Raw genomic sequence first — 20,890 nt, forward strand, 5'->3', positions numbered from 1 at the left:
CTCCTCCTCCTCTTCTTCTTCCTCTCTCTCTCTCTCTCTCTCCCTCTCTCTCTCTCTCTCTTTCTTTCTCTCTCTCTCTCTCTCTAACAGCGTTTCCCCGCTCACATACTATATCCTGGTTACAGTTTCTCATCCCTCCATTCATCCCAGTTCTCCACCTCCCCTTCCTTCTAGATCCACACCCTTTCTGTCTGTCATTAGGAAAAAAAACAGGCTTCTAAGAGATAATAATAAAACAAAATACAACAAGATAAAACAAAACTAAGTTTATTGGACTAGAAGAAAACAAACAGCAAGAGCCCAAGGGAAGGCAATGGGACTGATAGAGACAGAGAACCACTTGTTCGCACACTGAGGAATCCCGTAAAAAGACTGAACTGGAAGTCATAATAAACATGCCAAGAACCTATAAAGTTAAATAAAATTAAAATAAAAATAAGATTAAAGAGAGCCCTGACATCATGTTTTGAGATACATTGATGCCATAAGCTGGTGCCCGCAATGACACCATTGATCTCATTTCCCCTTGGCCACCTACTGCTGGGCGTGCAGCTACCTTGTCAGTAGCTTGTTCCCTGGTGAGACTCTCTTAGAGAAAAGGACATTTTCATTTGCAAGTTGTTGACAATTTGAGGTGGCTTCTGGGTTAGGGATGGGGCTGTGTCTCCCTCTCCCATTAGGCTTGTGCAGGCCCTGTGCATGTTGGTTCTACAAGATAGCAGGTCCTAGTGCTATCTTGTCTCAGGGTGTTTAGTGTGGGTATGGGTTTCTTCTCGTAGAGTGTACCATAGTCAAATCAGGTATTGATTGACAACTACCACAAGCTTTGAGCCTCCATTGCACTAGCCTGTCTTGCCAGGAGGACACCATTGTAGATCAAAGGGTTTGCGGCTGGCTTGGTGTTTAGGTTAATCTTTTGGTGGCCTGCAGAGTGCCCTCCTGTACCGAGGATGCTGGAACATAGGGGGTGACAGCTCTATAGGCAGCAACCTGACTTCTCCATGTTCAGTGAGTTGTGTTACTGTTGTCCTCAGCTGTGTGGCTTAGCTGTCAGTTTGTGGAGAGTAACCTATAGTCTTATCAAGAGTATGTGTTGTTTCGGGATCATAGGACACCTTTGACCAATAATATATAGCCTGTAATATTTGTGGGAATCCATTGGCCAACAACTCCACGAGTTATAACCCATATTTTTTGTCGCCATGGAGGTTTTACTTGGTAGAATATGGTATCTAGTTGGGGCATTGTCTCACCCATCATATGATGACTCAGTTTAAATTCCTCTCATATATTATCTATTTTGGGAACTTCTACAATAGGTTTCCATATGGTTTCTCAAAAGTCCTTTAGTGTCAATTGTCCCTCCCCATATTCTCTCCTTTACCCGGCTCTCCCATCTCTTCCCCCTTTTCCTCTCCTAGTCTAGTTTCCCCTACATCTCTTCGTAACCTATGTTCTATTTCCCTGCCTTTGGAAGATCCCCTTCTCCCCTCTGGTCTACTAGATAGCTAACTTCTGTGATGATTTGGATTGTAACACACATAACAAAAACTTAAAAGTTGACATTCAAATATAAGAAAAAAAAGTGCACATTTATAATCTGTATAGGGATTACAGCATTTTATTTAGGATTGATATTAGAATTTATTCCTTCTATAGATATTCTGTATATGCATACACAAACTATTTCAAAAAGGCTTATTTTTTTGGTGGTATGTATGGTTTGCACAGTGTACATAAGGGATCCAATTTATTCTTTACTATAAGCGGTATAAATCCTTAGCACTTTTCTCCTAAATGTATATTATTTAAAAATAGCAAACAAAATAGTCCTTAAAATATAAAATTACTTGGTCATTTATATTAGTAATAGGACATAAATGAATTAAAATGCTTCATTATCATTAAAGTCTTTGGTTTAGAATAATAAATATTATCAAATATATTGAAGGAAAATAAAGTTCATTTTTTTTTTACTTCTTCTTCATTACTCCTTCACTTATTTGTTTATTATCTTTTATGTTCATGGGTAATTTGCCTGCATGTATGTTTGTGCATCGTGTTCATGTGGTACCTTGTAGTGTCAGGAAGAAGATGTCAGATTCTGTGGAACCAGAGTAACAGATGGTTGTAACCACGCGGGTGCTAGGAACTGAACCCAGGTCTTCTGCTAGAGCAGCTAGTGTTCTTTTTTTTATTGATTATTATTGAGCTCTACATTTTTCTCTGCTCCCCTCCCTGCCTTTCCCCTCCCATCAACACTCCCCCAAGGTCCCCATGCTCCCAATTTACTCAGGAGATCTTGTCCTTTTCTACCTCCCATGTAGATTGGATCTATGTAAGTCTCTCTTAGTGTCCTCATTGTTGTCTAAGTTCTCTGGGATTGTTATTTGTGGGTTGGTTTTCTTTGCTTTATGTTTAAAAACGACATATGAGTGAGTACATGTGATACTTGTCTTTCTGTATCTGTGTTACCTCACTCAAAAATGATGTTTTCTAGCTCTATCCATTTTCCTGCAAAATTCAAGATGTTATTTTTTTCTGCTGTGTAGTACTCCATTGTGTAAATGTACCACATTCCTTATCCATTCTTTGGTCGAGGGGCATTTAGGTTGTTTACAGGTTCTGGCCATGACAAACAATGCTGCTATGAACATAGTTGAGCAGCTAGTGTTCTTAACCACTGAGCCACCACTCCTGGTTTCCTTGCTTTCTCATTTGAATAATTGGGCCAGGTGGTGGTGGCACATGCCTTTAATCGTAGCACTGGGTATAGGGGGGGGGCAGAGGCAGGCAGATCTCTGTGAGTTTGAGGCTAACCTGGTCTACCAGAACTAGTTTCAGGATAGGGACCAAAACTACAGAGAAACCATGTCTCAAAAAAGTGAATAATTGTTGATTTATGGTTAATAGCATCTGATAAATTTAAAATGCTAAAATGAGTTCTTACCATTATTTTGAAGTATTACATATGCTATGAGAACATATATTTATATTTCAGTATATATTTATAAATTCAATTGGAGCCGGGCAGTGGTGGCACACGCCTTTAATCCCAATACTCGGGAGGCAGAGGCAGGCAGATCTCTGTGAGTTTGAGGCCAGGCTGGTCTACAAGAGCTAGTTCCAGGACAGGCTCCAAAGCTACAGAGAACCCTTGTCTTGAAAAATCAAAGTGAATAAATGAATGATTGAATGAATAAATGAAGTCAGTTTGAATAGCCCAGGCCAATGAGGTCTCTCTGTCCTGTTTATGCTTCTCTTTAAAGTGTCATGGATACCCTCAACAGTGAGTCAACCACATTGAGCTTCTCTCTGCATTAGGCTTTATACAGACGGGCTCTGATCATAAGCTGTTTTTCGACAGACTCCTGTTTTTTTGTTTTTGTTTTTGTTTTTGAAGTGGAAATTAGTGGGAGATTCTTTTCTGTTGTCTAATCATCTAACTTTTCCTGCAGTGTAGTAGGGGGTGCTCTTTAAAAACTGAATTATAATTATATTTATAATTATACAATGACACATTTCCAGAGTGGGTATTAAAAAAATAACCTTTAATAACTTATGAAATATTTTTATGGTCTGTTCTACTGGCATATTTTTCTCACACAGTGGTTGCTGACTTCTACTATTTTCTAATCTGAAACCATAATTATTGTGATTATCTTCCCTCTTTCTTCTCTCTTCATGTGTTACTGTTGACTTCTGAGACATCTTAGGAGAAAAATCTGTGTTTTGGTTGATCATTGTTGAGCTGAAAACAATACTTCAAAGAGCTTTCTCTCTGTGTCCAGGCCACCTCAGTGACTGTTGACCTTTTCTTTTTTGGTCCGTATGAAGCTAGTGTTCTGATTTCAGGTAGAACCAGATGTGTCCAGAAAATAAGAACTATCTCAATCACATGTTTGCCTGAACACTTGTAGTGGGCTCTATGGACTGTTCACCATTCTCATAGCCCAGTGGAGAATATTTATCTTCTGTCCTGAAAAATACTAGAGTGGAATATGAGAAAAATGTGCAGTAAATCTGTCTAGGAGAAAGCTTAGACATGGAGTGCATAAATCACAAGTTCTAGAGCCAATTCGCGTGTAGTGTTGGGAAAAGACTACAGGATTTGTAGTTATCCAAAGTTTGCATCGCTACTTAGCGACTGTGAGTGTGGAACTTTTAAGACTCATAGCCTTGAGTCTTAAAAGTTATAGCCTTTCAGAGAGCAAAGTGGTGGAGTCCAGTTCCGATGGATACAACTACGAAACACTCCTGCACCTAAGGCTCGGGGAACATTGTGGAAAGATTTTAAGAGCCAGAGAATCAGGGAGTTTGCTGTGAGCTTGTTTTTCATAACCATATTAGAAGCTAAACCCATAAAGATTCTGAATGCTTAAATGTGATCCGAACAAGGAGAGCATGAGCAGACATGCCACTTGCAAGCTGAGTAGCCAGAGGCCAGAAAAGGGAGGTTGGGAAGCTAGCCGGAAAGTTTCCTTTCTGGCCTGAAGTTGGTCATGGCTGGGCACTATAGGAGGTTGGGGTGATCAGTAATGTCTTAATATTTCTTGGGGTTCATTGGACAGGCAGTCAAGAATCTAGGGGAACAAGTTAATTTACTTCTACAAGTCAAATTGAGGTAGTTACTGGAATTGTCACAGTTCAGCCAAAATGGAGGAGTTCACAAAATGCTGTTGCCCTGGCCAGCAGTAGGGTCAGGGACTGCGCTCTGCCATTTTCCTGGAACTCTCCAAAGCAGAGTGTTCCCAGCTACTATGGGATTATTTCAGAAGCAGTGGCAGCCATCAGACTTTCAGCCCTATTGCCTCCTGTGTCTTCTTACTCTTCCCTGTTAACTGGCCAGCACGGGGTATTTTAACAGGGTTGGTCCTTAAGGCAGACTAAAGCGGGTAATATTTCCACTTCATCTACTCACTCCTTCAGTGCTCCTCTTTCAATTTTTCCTTTAAAAAAATTCTTTGAATATCAATTTAATAACAGGCTTTCTGCTACAGAATAAATAAGTTAGTGGCTGAATGGGAAAGGTGATTTAGAGCAGAGCTTTCCGAACTTTTATGTGCACATAAATCACCCATAGACTGTGTTAAAATGCAGATTCTGATTTGTAGGTCTGCTGTGACAAGGGCTCTATATTTTGAAGCTGCTCCACGGTGCTGTGGCCTTTGGACCATTCTCTCACTGCCAAGTGTTTCAAGACAACACCAGAGGATGCAGCTCATCTGTGTTCCGCTTCTTTTCCAGTTGGGTTGGAAGAATTGCATTCAGTTGATGTGACCAGTTGCAGAGGAAACTTTAAACTCTACCCCCAGACTGTTAGAAGAAAAGCAATTTCCAACTTGAGAAAGAACGCTATAAACTTGATGTGAACACCACAAAAACAGATCTTTTCCTCCATCACAGGAATCTGATGGCTCTCAAGTGATGCCCGTTTCTTTTTGCTCAGCTGGATGCTAAATTACACTGCAATGTTGCTCAAAAGGGAATCAATCCCTCAGAATTGGGAGATAGGTTATTAAACCTATCCTGGCGCATGGGCCACACACTTATCTCAGCATTTTGACTGCCGTAGCATCTGCATAAAAGCAAAGTTAAGTCCACCTTTATTCCCCTGCCTTCTGATTTGGCGTCTGCTCAATAGACACGTTCATAAATAATTCTGTTGGAACTGGCTGGACAATGCTAATCTGGGTGATGAAGCCCTGTGCAGCGTATATGGAGGTGCAGTGTAAGACGCTTCTGGGGCCAGGCTCATGCCCTTTCTTTCTCTTTCCAGGGAGGAGAACACTGTTACTACCAGGGCCAGATCCGAGGAAACCCTGGCTCATTTGTTGCCCTGTCAACATGCCACGGACTCCAGTAAGTGTCACATAAATTACGTATACATTTGCTGTTTCAGCAACTTTTCTTTATGTTTAATGTATTAGTAAAATTTAGAGTTTCAGAATGTACTAGTACAATGTTAGAGTTTCGGGAGCCAGAGGCTTTGAAATTATGCCACCATACAGTGATACTTGGAGAATTTTTTTTAGTTTCGTCCAGATACAAACTGGAGTGGCTTGGGTTACTTTGTTTTCTGTTCCTCAAAACCAATTCAACCCTCTACTCTTCCATGGTTTGAGTCTTTCTATTTTCCTGAAATGATAGAAATCCTAGCAGATGAACATTCATGGCTCTCTGCACAAACAACACAGATGACCTCAGAAGCTCTGTGTTCTGCAGAACCCACGTAACTCACAGCACCGTGGGAGGGGATACACACGCGCATGGAGCTCTGAGGGCGAGTTTGTCTTTCCTTGCTTCCTTTCTCACGACCTTCCCCTCGCAGAATGTTTGCTGATGGTGAACATGGGAATACACCTCTCTCCATCCTGTCTGGGATGGTGATGCATGTGTTTACGGCCTCTTGAGAACTACCAGCTCATCTCCGAGCATCCTGTTTAGACTGAATCATTTGATTCTTTCTGGTGTGTTTTACTCTGTTTGGTTTTTTTATTGTTGTTGCTTTTGTTTGCACAGAGTGAGCTAAGACAATTACTTTTAAGTTTTGTTGCTAGATATCCTTTTTGTAGTGAGTTGGAAATGTGGCCTTTTCCACTAATCAACTGGTACTGTGAGCCGCTGTGTATCCGTCACTGGAAACATTACGGCAATTTTAGCTTGGGTGAGTCCTGAGACCTCGGTGTAGTAGTAAGCAGGGCAAATTTGCCTGGCTTTATCTTGAATATTATAGGTATAAATTTAGGTATATATTTTTTATTTGAGAAAGTAATAATAAATAACATCAGGGCCAGAAACAAATGGAGAATTGGCGCTGAAGGACAGGTAGAGCCTGCGAGACCCAAGGTGTCCCCTGAAGCAGGTGGAGTGGATCCTGTGGCATCCTTTCAGAGAACCTTGAGTGGGCGTTAGATCTGGAATCTGCAGTGCTGATGGAATGAGAAAGCCTGGAGAGTCTGGCTAGTGGCCCAAGTGACAGCTCTGGCCAAGCTCTGGAGAGAGGTCCGTTAGACAGATAGACAGAGAAACTGCCAGGGTAAGGAGATGGCCAGAGGACGGAGGCCTTGCACTCGCTCAATGCAAAGCCTCTTGCTTCTTATGACAAATAAATGCATATATTTGCATATGTTCCTCGAGTGAAGAGAGATTAACAACATGGCATCTTTACCTTGATTTTCTCACCCGATGAAAGAAATGTTGAAATCATTGTCATAGTAAGAGTGGTGTACCTTATTTCAACACAGCAGGCCTGTAGGCTTGGTATAGTCTGTTTGATCTTACTGATGTTTATATGAGCAAATGTGTGTTGGAAGGCAGAGTGATATAAAAGTAAGAGTCCACCTCTGTATTACTCCCAGAATCTCAGCCCAAGTCACAGTGTGAGCATGGTGCTCACTGCTCTCCAGTTTGTGTCCCAGTTTCCCAAATGGACACTGCCTGAGACCCAGGAGGAAGTGATGAGCTTCTTCTACGGGCCCTACTGGGCATGAGCGTCTAAGACAAGAGCTGGTTCTGCCCTCCCACAGTCCTCTAAGGAAGGTGGGAACTGTAAATAGCGCCTCTCAGGATCCTGCCTCAGTTGCTTTAAGTTAGTATATTTCGTATCTACCTTTACAAACTCTTTCACTTAAAACTAAGCAAAGTGAAATTAATAGAAAAGTCCATGACGTGTCTCCAAGTACAAACAGAATTGTGTGCTACCGTGCTTAGACTTTCTTAGATGATATAGACATGGTTCGTACATTTTGTTACTGATGAACTGTATTATCAGAAGTGATTTTACTTCTGAACACAGTAGCCTCTAGCAATATGTTGGAGGGATATTGCGGAACATTAAAGGACATAGGCTATCTCAGAATAATGGTTTAGGTATAAGCCATATTACTTCATACAGAATTCCTCTATTATGAATGACCAAGTACATAATGAGGTTTATTCATGTTTCTGATTCACTGCATTTAGTTGAGGAACATAAAGTGGGAAAATTATATTAATAATCTTTTCTCATAGAGTCTATAGGGGTACATTTTTACAAATTCAAAGGATTAAGAGCAATATTTTGATCCATGTATGTTTGATGTTATCACAAAATCTTGTAACTATGGGAACCTAAAAAGATGAGATCAAATATAAGTTTATTGCCCTCTTGTGGAAATTTGTAAAAACGACTGTTTCCTTTCAAAATCTTACTTTAATTCAGCTTTATAGCAACTTAACTCAACTGTTCTAGTTATTTGGTTCTATCTATAGGGTGTAATTGCTTTAGGCTTAACATATGTAGAATTTATGTCATAATGTAAAGCTGTCAACCAGCAAAGCAAATGAAACATTTGTTTTACTATTCTTTATTATTATTAAGGTATTAGTAAAAACATGTTGCTATGAGAAATCAGAATCTTTTTATTTTTAATTTTTTTATTCTCATACATAACATTCCGACCACAGTTTCCTCTCTCTCCATTCCTCTTAGTACCCCCCACAACCTCTCCTCACCCCAGATCAACTCCTCCTCCATGACCTTATAAAAAGAGCATACTGGAGATGTGGTGGCACATACCTTTAATCCCAGCACTCAAGAGGCAGGGCAGGAGGATCTTTGTGAGTACGAGGTCAGCCTGGTCTACAGAGAGCGTTCCAGGACAGCCATGACTGTTACACAGAGAAATCCTATCTTGAACTCCCTCCCCCACAAAAAATGAGCAGGCCTCCCAGGGATACCAACTGAATATGGCATAACAAATTACAATAAGGCTAGGCACAAACCCTCCTATCAAGGCTCGACAAGGGAACGTAGGAGAAGGAAAAGGTCCCAAGTACAGGCAAGAGCGTCAGGGACACGTCCACTCCCACTGTTAGGAATCCCACAAGAACACCAAGCTACACAGCCGTGGTGTCTATTCAGAGGATCTAGATCAGAACCGTACAGGGTCTGTGATGGTTGCTTCAGTCTCTGTGAGCTCCGTTGAGTCCTGCTTAGTTGATTCTGTGGGTCCTGTTCTCCTGGTGTCCTTGACCGCTCTGGCTCCTACACTCCTTCTTCCCCTTCTCTTTGTGGGGTTCCTCGGCTCCACCTAGTGTTTGACTGTGGGGCTTTGCATCTGCTCCATCAATTGCTGACCGATGCCTCTCTGACGACAATGGGGCTAGGCAGTTGTCCGTGAGTATAGCAATCCTTTCATTGACTTTTTCCTTTGCCCGTAGTGTTTGTTTCTGTCCTGGGATTCTAGGCTGTCTGACGTCTGGTTCTTGGCCATCCAGGCCAACCAGGCATGGGCCCCCTCCTGTGGCCTGGGCCTCTGGGCACTCCCACATTGCTGTGCCACCATTAGCTTAGCCAATATTGCAGGGAGGACAGACTGTAGGTTGATGTCCCGGTTCCACCTCTGGGAGCCTTACCTGGTTATAGATGATAGTTGGAGCTCTTGTAGATTCCAGGGACTTTGCACTGTACTAGGTTTCTGTAATTTCCCAAATGGTCTCCCAATTCCAGTCTGTTCTCCTTGTACTCTCCCTCCATCCACCCTGACCTGATCCATCTCATACCCAACCCTACCCATTCCCAGTCCACCCGTAAACTCTGTTCTGTTTCCCCTTCCTAGGGAGGTCCACAGGGGTCCTCTTGAACCGTCCTTGTTACTTAGCTTCTCTGGGTCTGTGGATTGTAGCATGGTTATCCTCTATTTATATCTAATATCCACTTAGGAGTGAGTACATAATGAAAAAATTATTCTAGCTTGCTTTCTATTGCTGTGAGGAAACACTGACCAAAGTCAACCTGGGGAGGAAGGGGCTTATTTTATCTTCTACGCTGTAGTCCATCTTCAGTGGAAGCCACAACAGGCACACAAGGCAGGGCAGGAACTGAGGAAGAACTAAGGAGAAATGCTGCTTTCTGGTTTGCTCTTCCTGGCTTGGTCAGCTTAACTTCTTATATAACCCAGACCCATCTGCTCAGGCTTAGTACTACCTGTAGTAGCCTGGACTCTCCCATGTCAGTCCGTGCTCAAGAAAATGTCCCGGGGATGGAGAAATGGCTCAGTGGTTAAGAGCATTGCCTGCTCTTCCAAAGGTCATGAGTTCAATTCCCGGCAACCACATGGTGGCTCACAATCATCTGTAACGAGGTCTGCTGCCCTCTTCTGGTCTACAGACATACACACAGACAGAATATTGTATACATAATAAATAAATAAATAATTTTTTTTAAGAAGAAAATGTCCCATCGGCTTGTCTGCAGGCCCGTCTAATGGGGGTAGCTCAATGGAGAATCCCTCTTCCCAAGTAGGGCTTGGCTTTTGCCAAGTTCGCAAAAACTGTGACAAGTAGCAAAATAACCTGCTTGCCACGTGAACACTGGCAAAGATTAATGGTTATATAATGTTCTGGGTAGATCTAGCCAGTTCTTAGCATGATAGAGAGAAAAATTTCTGTCATACTTTGCCTGTTTTGAAGAGGAGTCAACACAGGCATATATATCGCTAATAGTATATTATGGTAATACTACATTAAAACTACATCTGTTTATCTTGAAATTCCGATTCTGTGTCATCCAAACATTTGCATTTGAAAGCTGTACAGATGCGAGAATGTCTGTTCTGTGGGTATATTAGAGTTTAAGGCATGTGGAAGATGTCCCATCAGGGATGAAAGAATTTAGTCAGAGGGAGACCTGGAAACCATGGTAATTATAGCTCAGGGAAACCAATAGATTTCATAGCATTATCATCAAGAGCGAAATAATATTCTGTATCTAAAAGTGTTGCTGTCATGTGAGCCTTTAAACCCTAAACTGAAAAGGTAAAGTAGAAGATCACATCTCTACTCCCCTCAGGTGCCTGAACAAAGACGAGTGTCAGTGATGCCACGAGGCACCTGTTCTCCGTAGAAGCACTGTGTTTGTCCGACCAGAGGGGTATCAGGAGTTTTCTGAACAAGAGATGATGCCGTGTGAACTTCAACACTCCCTGTGGTAGTTGTCTTGAGAAGGGCCCTGTGGGCTCGCAGATTTACATACTTAGCCTCTGGTTGGTGATAGAAGGGACTAGGAGGTGTGGCCTTGTTGGAAGAGATATGACACTTGGGATGGGCTTTGAGGTTTCAAAATCCCAGTCTCTGTCTCTGCCTGCTACCTGAGGATCAGGATGTAGCTCTCGGCTACTTCTCCAGCATCATGCCTGCCTGTTGTCACGCTTCCCACCGTAGAGATCCAGGACCAACTCTCCGAAACTGTAAGCAGGTCCCCAGTTAAATGCTTTCTTGTATGAGTTGTCTTGGTCATGATGTCTCTTCACAGCAATAGAACGGGAACTAAGGCACCCCCTTTATAGGATTTGTAAATAGCAGATAGCTGTCTCCAGCATAAGAGTTCCCAAGAGCTCCTGATTTGTGCCTCCTTCTTGTCCTCTGCCTGCTGGGGCTGCCCACTGTGCTCCTTCTGCAACTGTTACTTTGTTTACTGTCATTGCTGTCTTCACACTGCTTAGGTTAAAACCTTAGGGTCTTTCTTGATATTTTTTTTTCTGGCAAAGTCCACATCAAACTTTTCAACAAAATCTTTTTGGTTCTACTTTCAAAATATATCTTGTCTGGGCCTGTGGGTCAATGATATAACGTGCTTAGCCTGTGAGGCCCTGGGTTTACTCCTCAACAGCAAAAGGAATTGCATACATGTGAATGCATATGCACACACACACACATACACGCTCCAGAATTTGTCCAGTTCTCACCACTTCTGTAATTACCACTATCTTCTTTGGGTTATTATAATAATCCTATTCTACTAACCCCTGCCCTTAGTCTTCCTATTCTCTAGGGTAGTCTAACACTGTAGCAAGGTCATTTTAAGATGGGGAGAACCCGGCATATTGGCTCATGCCTGCGATTTTAGCACTTGGGAGGCAGAGGCAGATAGATTGCTGTTAGTTCAGAGTCAGCCTAGGGTTGACTGACACTGTCTCAATAAACAAGCAATAAAACAAAATAGGGAGAAGGCATTTCCTCCCTTTAGAAGTCTGCTTGTCAGTCTTCTCATTAGAGTAACAGCAAAGGCCCTCAGAAGAGACTACCTACTATATCCAATGGGCCTCTGACTGCATTTTTCCATTACTCTGTCCCCTGCCCATTCTGCCCTTACCGAGCTGTCCTCTTACTTTTCCTGGATCATGCCACGAGAGCAACTGAAATGCCCTTTGTACAGCATAGGTAAGCCATCTTCCTTGTGGAGCCGTACCCTGGACTCCTAGCAGAAACCCGCTCTTCTTGTTCAGCTCTCTTACACCCAGGCTTCTAGTGCTAATCACTGACTTGAACCTGCTTGATTTCCACCATAAATTCCATGTTCACCTAACTTAGATTTCCTTCCTCATTATGTGTCTTTTTTTTTTTATTCTCCTCAAAACGTAACTCAACAGAAAATTGTTCCCTTATGGCCCACTCCCTGCATCTGCAGCCGTGCCTTGTTGGTTCCCTGTCGGTTCACTCTGAGTGAGTGAGCAAAGGTGGTCTCCGGTTGCAAATGACCAGCTCGTGTGTCCAGGCTTCCTGTCTTCCTTGTGTGAGAGACGGAATCTAGGAAGGCTCCTTCAGTGTCTCTCCTGGAAAAGCGGTCATGGCTTCTCTCTTTACAGCTGTGGAAAGATTTAGTTCGGGTTGTTCAAATGCATTCGCCTTATTGCCAGAGCACCTTCCAGGGTGTGGGTGGAGCCCGTTCTCAAGAGTCCTCTCAGGCAGCCCGCGTTGTCAGCATTGCCCAGCTGTTTCTGCTGTTGTGGGCTTTGTTGGTCTTCTCAGTACTGGGTGGCTGTGTATGTTAGGGGAATGCTCAACAACCAAGCTGTATCCTTACCTGCTGTAGCATTCTCTTTTTGGACAGGCTCTCCTGACCTGAATTTGCCCAGGTCATCCTTGACCATGAACCTTCTTTCTACCATCTGACTACACGTACTTGGGATGGCAAGCTTATTTCCCCATTTCCGGGCGCCGAGACTTGTTTTAACTTCTGAGGCAGACCTAACAGAGCACACTAGGATTACAGGAGTCTGCTGCCTCGCTCGTCTGGGACTTGTTTTAAATACGGCTTCCGGAGTCCCGGCCTTGAAGTCTGAGGAGGGTTTTCTGAGAATTATGCTTTCACAGATATTCTAGGGTGGCCTTTATTGTAAGTCTCACAATCCCATGTTAGAAGAACAACGAAAAGCAGAGAATCCAGTCTTGAGCTTGGAGTTCAAGACGGGAGGATCTGCCTTAGTGAGGTCAGAGACAGAGTGTGTGTGCTATGCCTGTGTGATGTCTCACCTGCCTGTGCGATGCTCCAGCTGTCTGCTGAGGACGGGGCTCTGGGAAATAGACACTGAACGTGACCAGGCCTGGGCTGCGGACCCTAAAACGAGCTTGCTCTGAATGAGACTTGGTAGCTCTGTCTAATTATTTTCTTGTGCTCGGCAGTGGGATGTTCTTTGATGGGAACCACACATATCTCATCGAACCAGAAGAAAACGAGACCTCCCACGTAAGTGCTCCGCCTGCCGTGCAAACGGCAGCATTGGTGCTGGGACCTTCATCTCGTTCATCCCCTTTCCACCTTTCATGTGTGTTATATTGTTAGGGCCAGGACCACACACACACACACACACACACATGTTCATCCCCTTTCCACCTTTCGTGTGTGTTATATTGTTAGGGCCAGGACTACACACACGCGCACACACACACGCACACACACACACGCGCACACACACACACACACACATGCACGATACTGAGTACGTTGGGAATACTTTCCCTGAAGTGTCTTCTGAAGCCACCACTTCTCTCTGTTGCATGATGGGCCTTAATTTAGACAGCTATACCAAATGTCATGGCTGTGTAGCTTCTACCACAAAGTATTTTCTCATAGTTCTCTAGGCTGTGACATTAAAAATCGAGGTGACAGTAGGGCTGGTGTCCCCCGAGCGCTCTCCCCTTGGATGGCAACTGGTTGCCTTCCCATTGTATTTTTACTTGGCAGAGAGATATTTCTGACCATCTCTTCCTTTCCATTATCAGGACATCAGCCATACAGATCAAAGTGCCTCATTTACCCTTCGTTATTTCCTTCTATTAGGAAAGGACTAAGATTATAGACTACAATACCCTCATTGCTCTTTGGCTAAGGCCAAATCTGTCGGGCTACGAGGAATTTCGATCCTTTTTTTTTTTTTTTTTTTTTTTTTTTTTGCATATACAAACCAACTTCCTTGTTTCATGCCATGTTGGCCAAACATTTACAGAGGAGGTAATTTCCAGGAATGCACACTGTTTTTTCACCTCTTAAACAACCCTGTTTAGGGAACCATCTGATGTGTGTTCCCTGAGGACCTACTAAAGCTGTTTTATCACTTTGCAGGACACTGACTTTATAGAGGCTGGAGTTAACTTACATACTAGGAAATTCTATTTCTTTAGCACTTAGATGAAGCCAGATGAAATCATTTGAATGGTTAATAATTTTGCTTAGAAGAAAAAGTTTTGTGTTATTTCTTGCCTTCTGGAACTGTCTATGTCAGGATTCTGGGCATCGCTTGTGTCTGTTGTTTTGCTTGCAGTCACCAGGAAAATTGGTAGCCTTGGTCACTGGCTATCTAAGCTACCTGGCTCTAATGTAGGGGCAGGAATCATGAAAGAAGCCATCATTATCCCATGTTCCAAGAGGCCTTACATTCCCTTGGGGAAATAGGCCCATTCATTTATTTTCCGTTACTGCAGCTTTGGCCTTTCTGCCCGTGAGGCTTCTTGGTTGCAATTGGTGGCTGCAGTGTTAGAAGAATGGGCTGTGTAGCTAGCTGCTCATGGTCCCTTATAAACCTGGAGCACTGTAGTCAAGCTACAGTTTCCTAGTCCTAGCTTCTCCAGCTATGATCTCCTAAAGCCAAAGATACTTACTTGCCACGTGCTTAATCTCTGCCCTTTGCCTTTCAGGAGGAGTCTCAGTTTCACTCCGTTTACAAATCCAGACTGTTTGAATTTCCCTTGGATGACCTCCCAACTGGTATGGTATTCATATAGGGGATTTCTTTTTAAACAACAACCCAGTAATTCAAAAGTTGCTACTTTTGAACGAATATATATACTAAATAAGAATTGAACATTGCTCTTGCCATTTTAGGGGGGGGGTCTGTCGAGCTGCACCAAAGGGAAGAATAAAATGCAAACTGACTTCTTGTTTACAATTGAAGAAAAATATGGCTTAAGCACACAGAAGGAATACTTAAGAAATTAAGACTCAGTGTTAGGAATGAGACATAATTTAGAGTAAAACTGGTAAATGATGTGAAAATCCATCCTTGGGAAAATGATGGTTTTGTGAACACAGGCATGAATCATCTCCCCATGAGCTGTTTCCTTCCTCTCCTTTTGCTGTAGCACTTTAAGCAAAGGCTATAATTTAGCCTTTTAGATAATTGTTTGCTACTTGTGAAATGGGCACATATTTTCCTCTCATTTGTGTTTATAGCTTAATGGCTGCAAATGTTGATTGGAGAGGGACATCGACATGTCACCTGGCAAGCGGAGCTGACCTGGCTGCTAGCACCCCATGTTTGTGGAACACTGACTATGCAGTGGGCATTTGTCTTTAGCTCCTTTTAATTAACTTTGTTTTTTTTTTTTTGCCGTAGCTTTGTATGTTAATATAACATGAAGATGAAGAAACAGAGGTTCAGCTAGTATGTCTTTTCCAGGGCCCCACAGCTACTAAAGGTCAAGGATCATGATACTTTGAGAGACTGCTGTGAGGTGAAAACATTGTCAGCCTAAGCTCATAGCATCTTGTTTGAGAATGAGGTGAATGCTGAGTTCTAACACCCCTTCCTCTCTGGGTTAAGTTGTGACTCACTGGCCTCCTGTAGTTCTTCTGCCACAGAGAAACTAGCACTTTCCACTGTGGTGAAGGGATTCAAGATCCTGTTTGATAGGATCCACTGTTTTGGAGGCCAGTGAGCTTGCTCGGTGAGGAATGGCACTTACCACAAAAGCCTAGTGATTCGCTTCGGTCCCCAGAGCCCACAAGAAAGCTGGAGAGAACAGACTCCACGGAGCTGTCCTCTGACCTCCCCGTGGGGCGTGGCACATGCATGCCTCCAACTATTGCACACATAACAAAATAGTAAAATCTGAAAAAGAATCCATATTTAGAGAAGTCTGCCGATGAACGCACAGACGCTCTTGCTCTACGGAGAAGCGTGCTGTTCTTTCAATAACCATATGAAACTTTTTATAATGCCAGTTATGGGAACAGAATTAATCATGAATGGCTGTATGAGAATAAAACTACAGTGTAATAGGTCTTACTGGAAGCAATCAACATTGATTAATATTTAAAGTAATAATGATTCCCCACCAAAGACTTCAGTATAGAAATGTAACCATACAATTTTTTAAAAGCTTTGTTCAGGTTTTTTTTTTTTTTTCAGAAATAATTACAGAGGTGACTTGGCATTTTTTTCTTTCTTTTTTTTTTCGGATAAGGGCCAACTTTGTAGCCCACTCTGGCCCCAGGCTTGCAGTGATCCTCCTGTCTGACCTCCTGAGGGCCAGGGCTGCTGCCCTTAATCTTCAGGCTTGGCCTGTTTCTAGATTTTCAGTCAGAGGTTGCCGCTGTTGAGTAGGACAATGGCATTGTCTTTCAAGATTTACTGTGACAAACTGGATGAAAACAAGCGAAAGTTAGAAGTACGTTTCTTTATTTTATTTTAGGACGAATGAAATTGAACCTAAAACAGGGTTATTGGTCACCACTACCACTTCATCTTGCTTGGTGTTATCTATTTCCTAGAGATAGAAATAGTATAATCAACGTTTGTCAACTTGTTTTAGCTTATAGAACCTTTTTTTGTATACTACGTCTCTTAGGAAAATGTTCCTTAGAACATGTTTTGGAGGGAAAAGAATCTTGCTTTCAGTGGACTAGTTGACACTCTTTTAGAAACTGATGAGCACAAAACACAAGCCCGTGTATGACTCATTGGGCTCCAAGGTGACCCCGATTGAAATACAACATTTTTATTACTGAGACCCTTCCTTGTGCAGTTCCCACTCCTTGCCTTCAGCTTCTACAATCTATTTTCTGCCCATTTTTCCTATTGGCTAGTCTTGTCTTTTGTAGGGTTTTAAACATATGAAACCATGTGTATTATATGTAGTTTCTTTTGTTGAGCATATTTCTGTGATGTTTATGTTGTCAAAATAGCAATCACTTATTGATTTTATTATTGAGTATATTCTGTGGTATGACTAGGCTACAATTCTTCTAAATTATGTTGATGGGTATTCAGGTTTTTCCAGTTTGAGGCAATTTTTTATTAATAAGCAACCATGGATATTCTTATATGTCTTTTCTGTTTTTCCATCCCCTTTACCTCCCCCCCCCCCCATTCATTTCTTTTTTGTAGAGGCATGTTTTACTTCTTCTAGTAAATACCCTAAGGAGGGCCTGGGAAGGTGTATGCTAAGCTTGGGATCACCGTCATAAAACTTCAGCCTGTTACCAAAATAACAGGTTAGGTGATAGCCACATGTTGCCGGCCTCCTCCCAGGGCTTTCAACTCTCCTACTGGACTGTAGTTCCAGCATGTCCCCAGGTGATGCCAATTTTATTGATCCAAAGAGTTACGTTGAAAAGACTGTTTTATGAGCAGTTGAGTGGCTTCTTCAGATGCTTCTGTCAGTCTGCTCGCGCACGGCGCCATATGACAGCACTGTTTACTCCAGAACTTGAGCAACAGATACCGTAGCATATCTGTGGTTCGTGGTTGTTGGTTGTTCTGCTGTGCATGACGCTGTGCATTGCACTTTCATCCTGACTGGGGGTGATATGTAGTGTGTGCTTGATAGTCACCATTGTGTTTTTCTCCTTTGGTTTTTGCATTGTACAAGGATTTACATATTCTGCATTTGATCTCAGCCAAAAGTTAAAAAAAAATGATTACATAGTCCGAACATAAGGCCTTTGTTAGATATATTATTAACACTGAATATTTGGATTGCCGTTAAGTATTAAAATAGGCTTCTTCCTTTGACTCTTCTCATTTAGCCACCTGTGTCTACTTTTTTGCTTATTGTGGCTTTATAGTGTATTTTGAAATCAGGTACATATACCCTTCAGTGTTGGCCTTTTGCAAATTAATTTAGCCCTTTTCTAGGTCCTTTGCATTTTCACATAGGCTTTAGAACCAACTTGTCAGTTTCTGAGATTCCTCTTAGGAATTATTAGATCATCCCGAATGTTGAGATTGTCTGTGAGAAACAGCTCGGCAGTGAGTCTTCCAGCGCGTGGGGCTAGCGTAGCATGTCTCCTCATGTATCTAGGGTTCGTTGTTTGTTTTGCATGAGTCCCTGATTTAGTCCCTAGCACAACAAAACAAAATGAATTCTCAGCCCTTTTCAGAAATACTGAAACGCAAAAGATGGCAATAAATGTTTAAGACATTGACAGTTTCTTTTTGTGTTTGCCATTTTTAGTACAGAGGTTGCTGTGGATAAACTCTTATTATTTCACAGTTCCCGAGAGGCAAGGGCCCGACTGTGGCTTAGCGGAGTGCCCATCGCTGATTTTTGTAGTTAACTGTCAGCTGGAGTTGTAATCCTCGAAAGGCTCTAATAGGAGAGATTCCGAGCTACACTCACTCAGGCATGATTAGTGGGAGTGCTAAGTGCTTTTAGCATTATGCACTATGACTCTTTCATATTGAGATATTTATTGCCATAACGTTACCTATCTGGTTTAATGTTTCTAAGATGTTCTTTATTAATTCTTTGAGAATTTCATACATGCATATAATATATTTTGGTCATACTCATCCTCCAGTCCTCCCCCAACTCTTCCCAGATCCATCCTCCTACTCCCCACTCTCTCCCAACTAACTTTTAAATAATAACCTCCAAGTCCAATTTAATATACTCATGCATGTGAGACCAATCATTTTATAGCTAATATCTGCTTATGAGTTAGTACGTACTGTATTTGTCTTTCTGGGTGTGGGTTGCCTCACTCAGGATGATTTTTGTTAGTTCCATCCGCTTGCATCACTTTGTAGAAAGTCCTCCCTTACAGCTAACCTAGAATCTAGAGGTGAATTTTTCTATATCTATGAATATTCTGTGCGTGATCTGACATGCAAGTAAGAGGGACTCGGATTGTCCCATTGCCCTTTAGTAGCAAACAAGGCCTTAGATAAATCTTGTCTTGGAAGAGAATGTCTGTGAGTTGGAAACAATTGAGTCCAATTTTGGTGTCCTGTATCAACTTCCTAATAGGTCGTGTTAAAAGTGTGTTCCATATCTCCTCTTTATTTTGCTGCCCCCAGAGAAGGTTAGTGATGGAAGCAAAAATCAGGCTGGCTACTTAGCAGATTTTTAATTAAAAATGTGTTGTTATTCATAGGATGATCATGAGAAAATTGAGCTTTTGTGTATTGTATTTACCCATTAGATACTTATTCGTGGTTAATATTAATTGCTTAATGTTTAATTGCTTAATGTTTCATGTACTCACTAAGTAGAAAGAAAAACTAGTGAAATTTTGCCTTCTAGTAAAAGTCTGGAAAATGCACTGTTTGTTTTTATTTTCTCGTAGAATTTCAACAAGTAAATATTACTCCACCAAAATTTTTTTTGAAGCCAAGACTAAAGCGGAGTAAGCGGCAGGTATGTGTTTGCAGGCGCAAGCCATGATATGTAGAACACCAGGCCTCTGGACGATCATTTGAGTCTACAGTCAGTGTCTGCAAGAACTAGTGCAGCCTTTGTGAGGGTGGGGACACAAACAGGTGACAGATGCGTGAATGCACCCACAGGATGTGTTCTTTTACGAGGAGAGGCTAGACGATGAATGAATATGGAATCCCCCTTACCGTGGGTCGTGAGGTCTCTGCCTGAAGCACGGCTTCTCTTCCCTTGCTCAGGCGTGAATCACATCATGGGATCTTCTTTGCTCTTCCTGATAGGTTTTGAAGCCACAAAATGCCTTTTTTCTCACTTGAGATGCCTTGGATTTAGTATATAAATGACGACATAGCTTTAGGACTCTGTCCTTAAGGTACCTTAAACCACGGGGGGCAGATACTGTTCTTTGTATGGCTCTCACATCTGAAGATGACTTGCCCTGTGTCTCACACAGTTGACAAATGGCCTGGAATGTAGATCTCCTGTCAGGGTCAACCTATCACAGTCATGGTGATGATGGTTTGTGGGAGCTCACGTGTGCTTGCGGCATAGCAAGAACACGGGGAATGAAACAGATGACAATTAAAGCGAATCTGTTGAAGGTTGTGTGAAGTGCTTGTTTTATAGAGAGGGCAGGGCATACTCTTTATGCATGTGCTTGTTCCCCATACACATATCGCCCACCAGGATGGAACCTAGCAATGCTCACATGTCAAGCAAGTGTTCTATCTCTGAGCTATGGACACAGCCCTTTTAGAAACAGGATCTGCTTCAGTTGTCCAGTATGGACTTGAACTTGCTCCATAGGCAGGTGTAGAACTCATGGACCTTTTGCTTCAGCCTCCCCCGTCACGTTACTAAGGCCTGGGCTTCCATTACCTTTCCATAAAACCGGGGCTGTATTGTTTCCTTTTGTCCTTTGACAGGGTCTCACTCTGTGGCTTCAGATTTAGGGCAATCATCCTGCCCTAGTCACCCTAGTGCTGGGATTACAGGCGCAGGCTTCTATGTCTGGTAAAACAGAATGTAGTTTCAGACAGATTCTTATGTGAGTTACAGTTGCTGATATTTGTTGAAAACTTAGCTTGCACGTGTCCATATTATAAGACTCTTAACTATTTAACTGAAGAATTGGACAGAATCTTAACACTTTTGCACCTCGTGATACCCTTAAGAAGAAGGTAGTGTA

The 20,890-nt window shown here is 42.3% G+C and overlaps 1 protein-coding gene across 11 annotated transcripts in view; it reads left to right on the plus strand.

Annotated features, from left to right (window-relative positions):
• Nucleotides 1-20,890, plus strand: part of Adam22 (ADAM metallopeptidase domain 22) — a 202,363-nt gene that overhangs the window by 114,318 nt on the left and 67,155 nt on the right. For all 11 annotated transcript variants that reach the window (XM_050139756.1, XM_050139758.1, XM_050139759.1 and 8 more), the window contains exons 5-8: nt 5,780-5,862; nt 13,447-13,510; nt 14,959-15,028; nt 19,613-19,683. In XM_050139756.1, the coding sequence (XP_049995713.1) occupies nt 5,780-5,862; nt 13,447-13,510; nt 14,959-15,028; nt 19,613-19,683 (288 nt within the window). The remainder of the gene's footprint in view (nt 1-5,779; nt 5,863-13,446; nt 13,511-14,958; nt 15,029-19,612; nt 19,684-20,890) is intronic.

Source organism: Alexandromys fortis, unplaced genomic scaffold, assembly GCF_014885135.2.
Source record: "Alexandromys fortis isolate MF-2015 unplaced genomic scaffold, M_Fortis_MF-2015_v1.1 scaffold_38, whole genome shotgun sequence".
Lineage (NCBI taxonomy): Eukaryota > Metazoa > Chordata > Mammalia > Rodentia > Cricetidae > Alexandromys > Alexandromys fortis.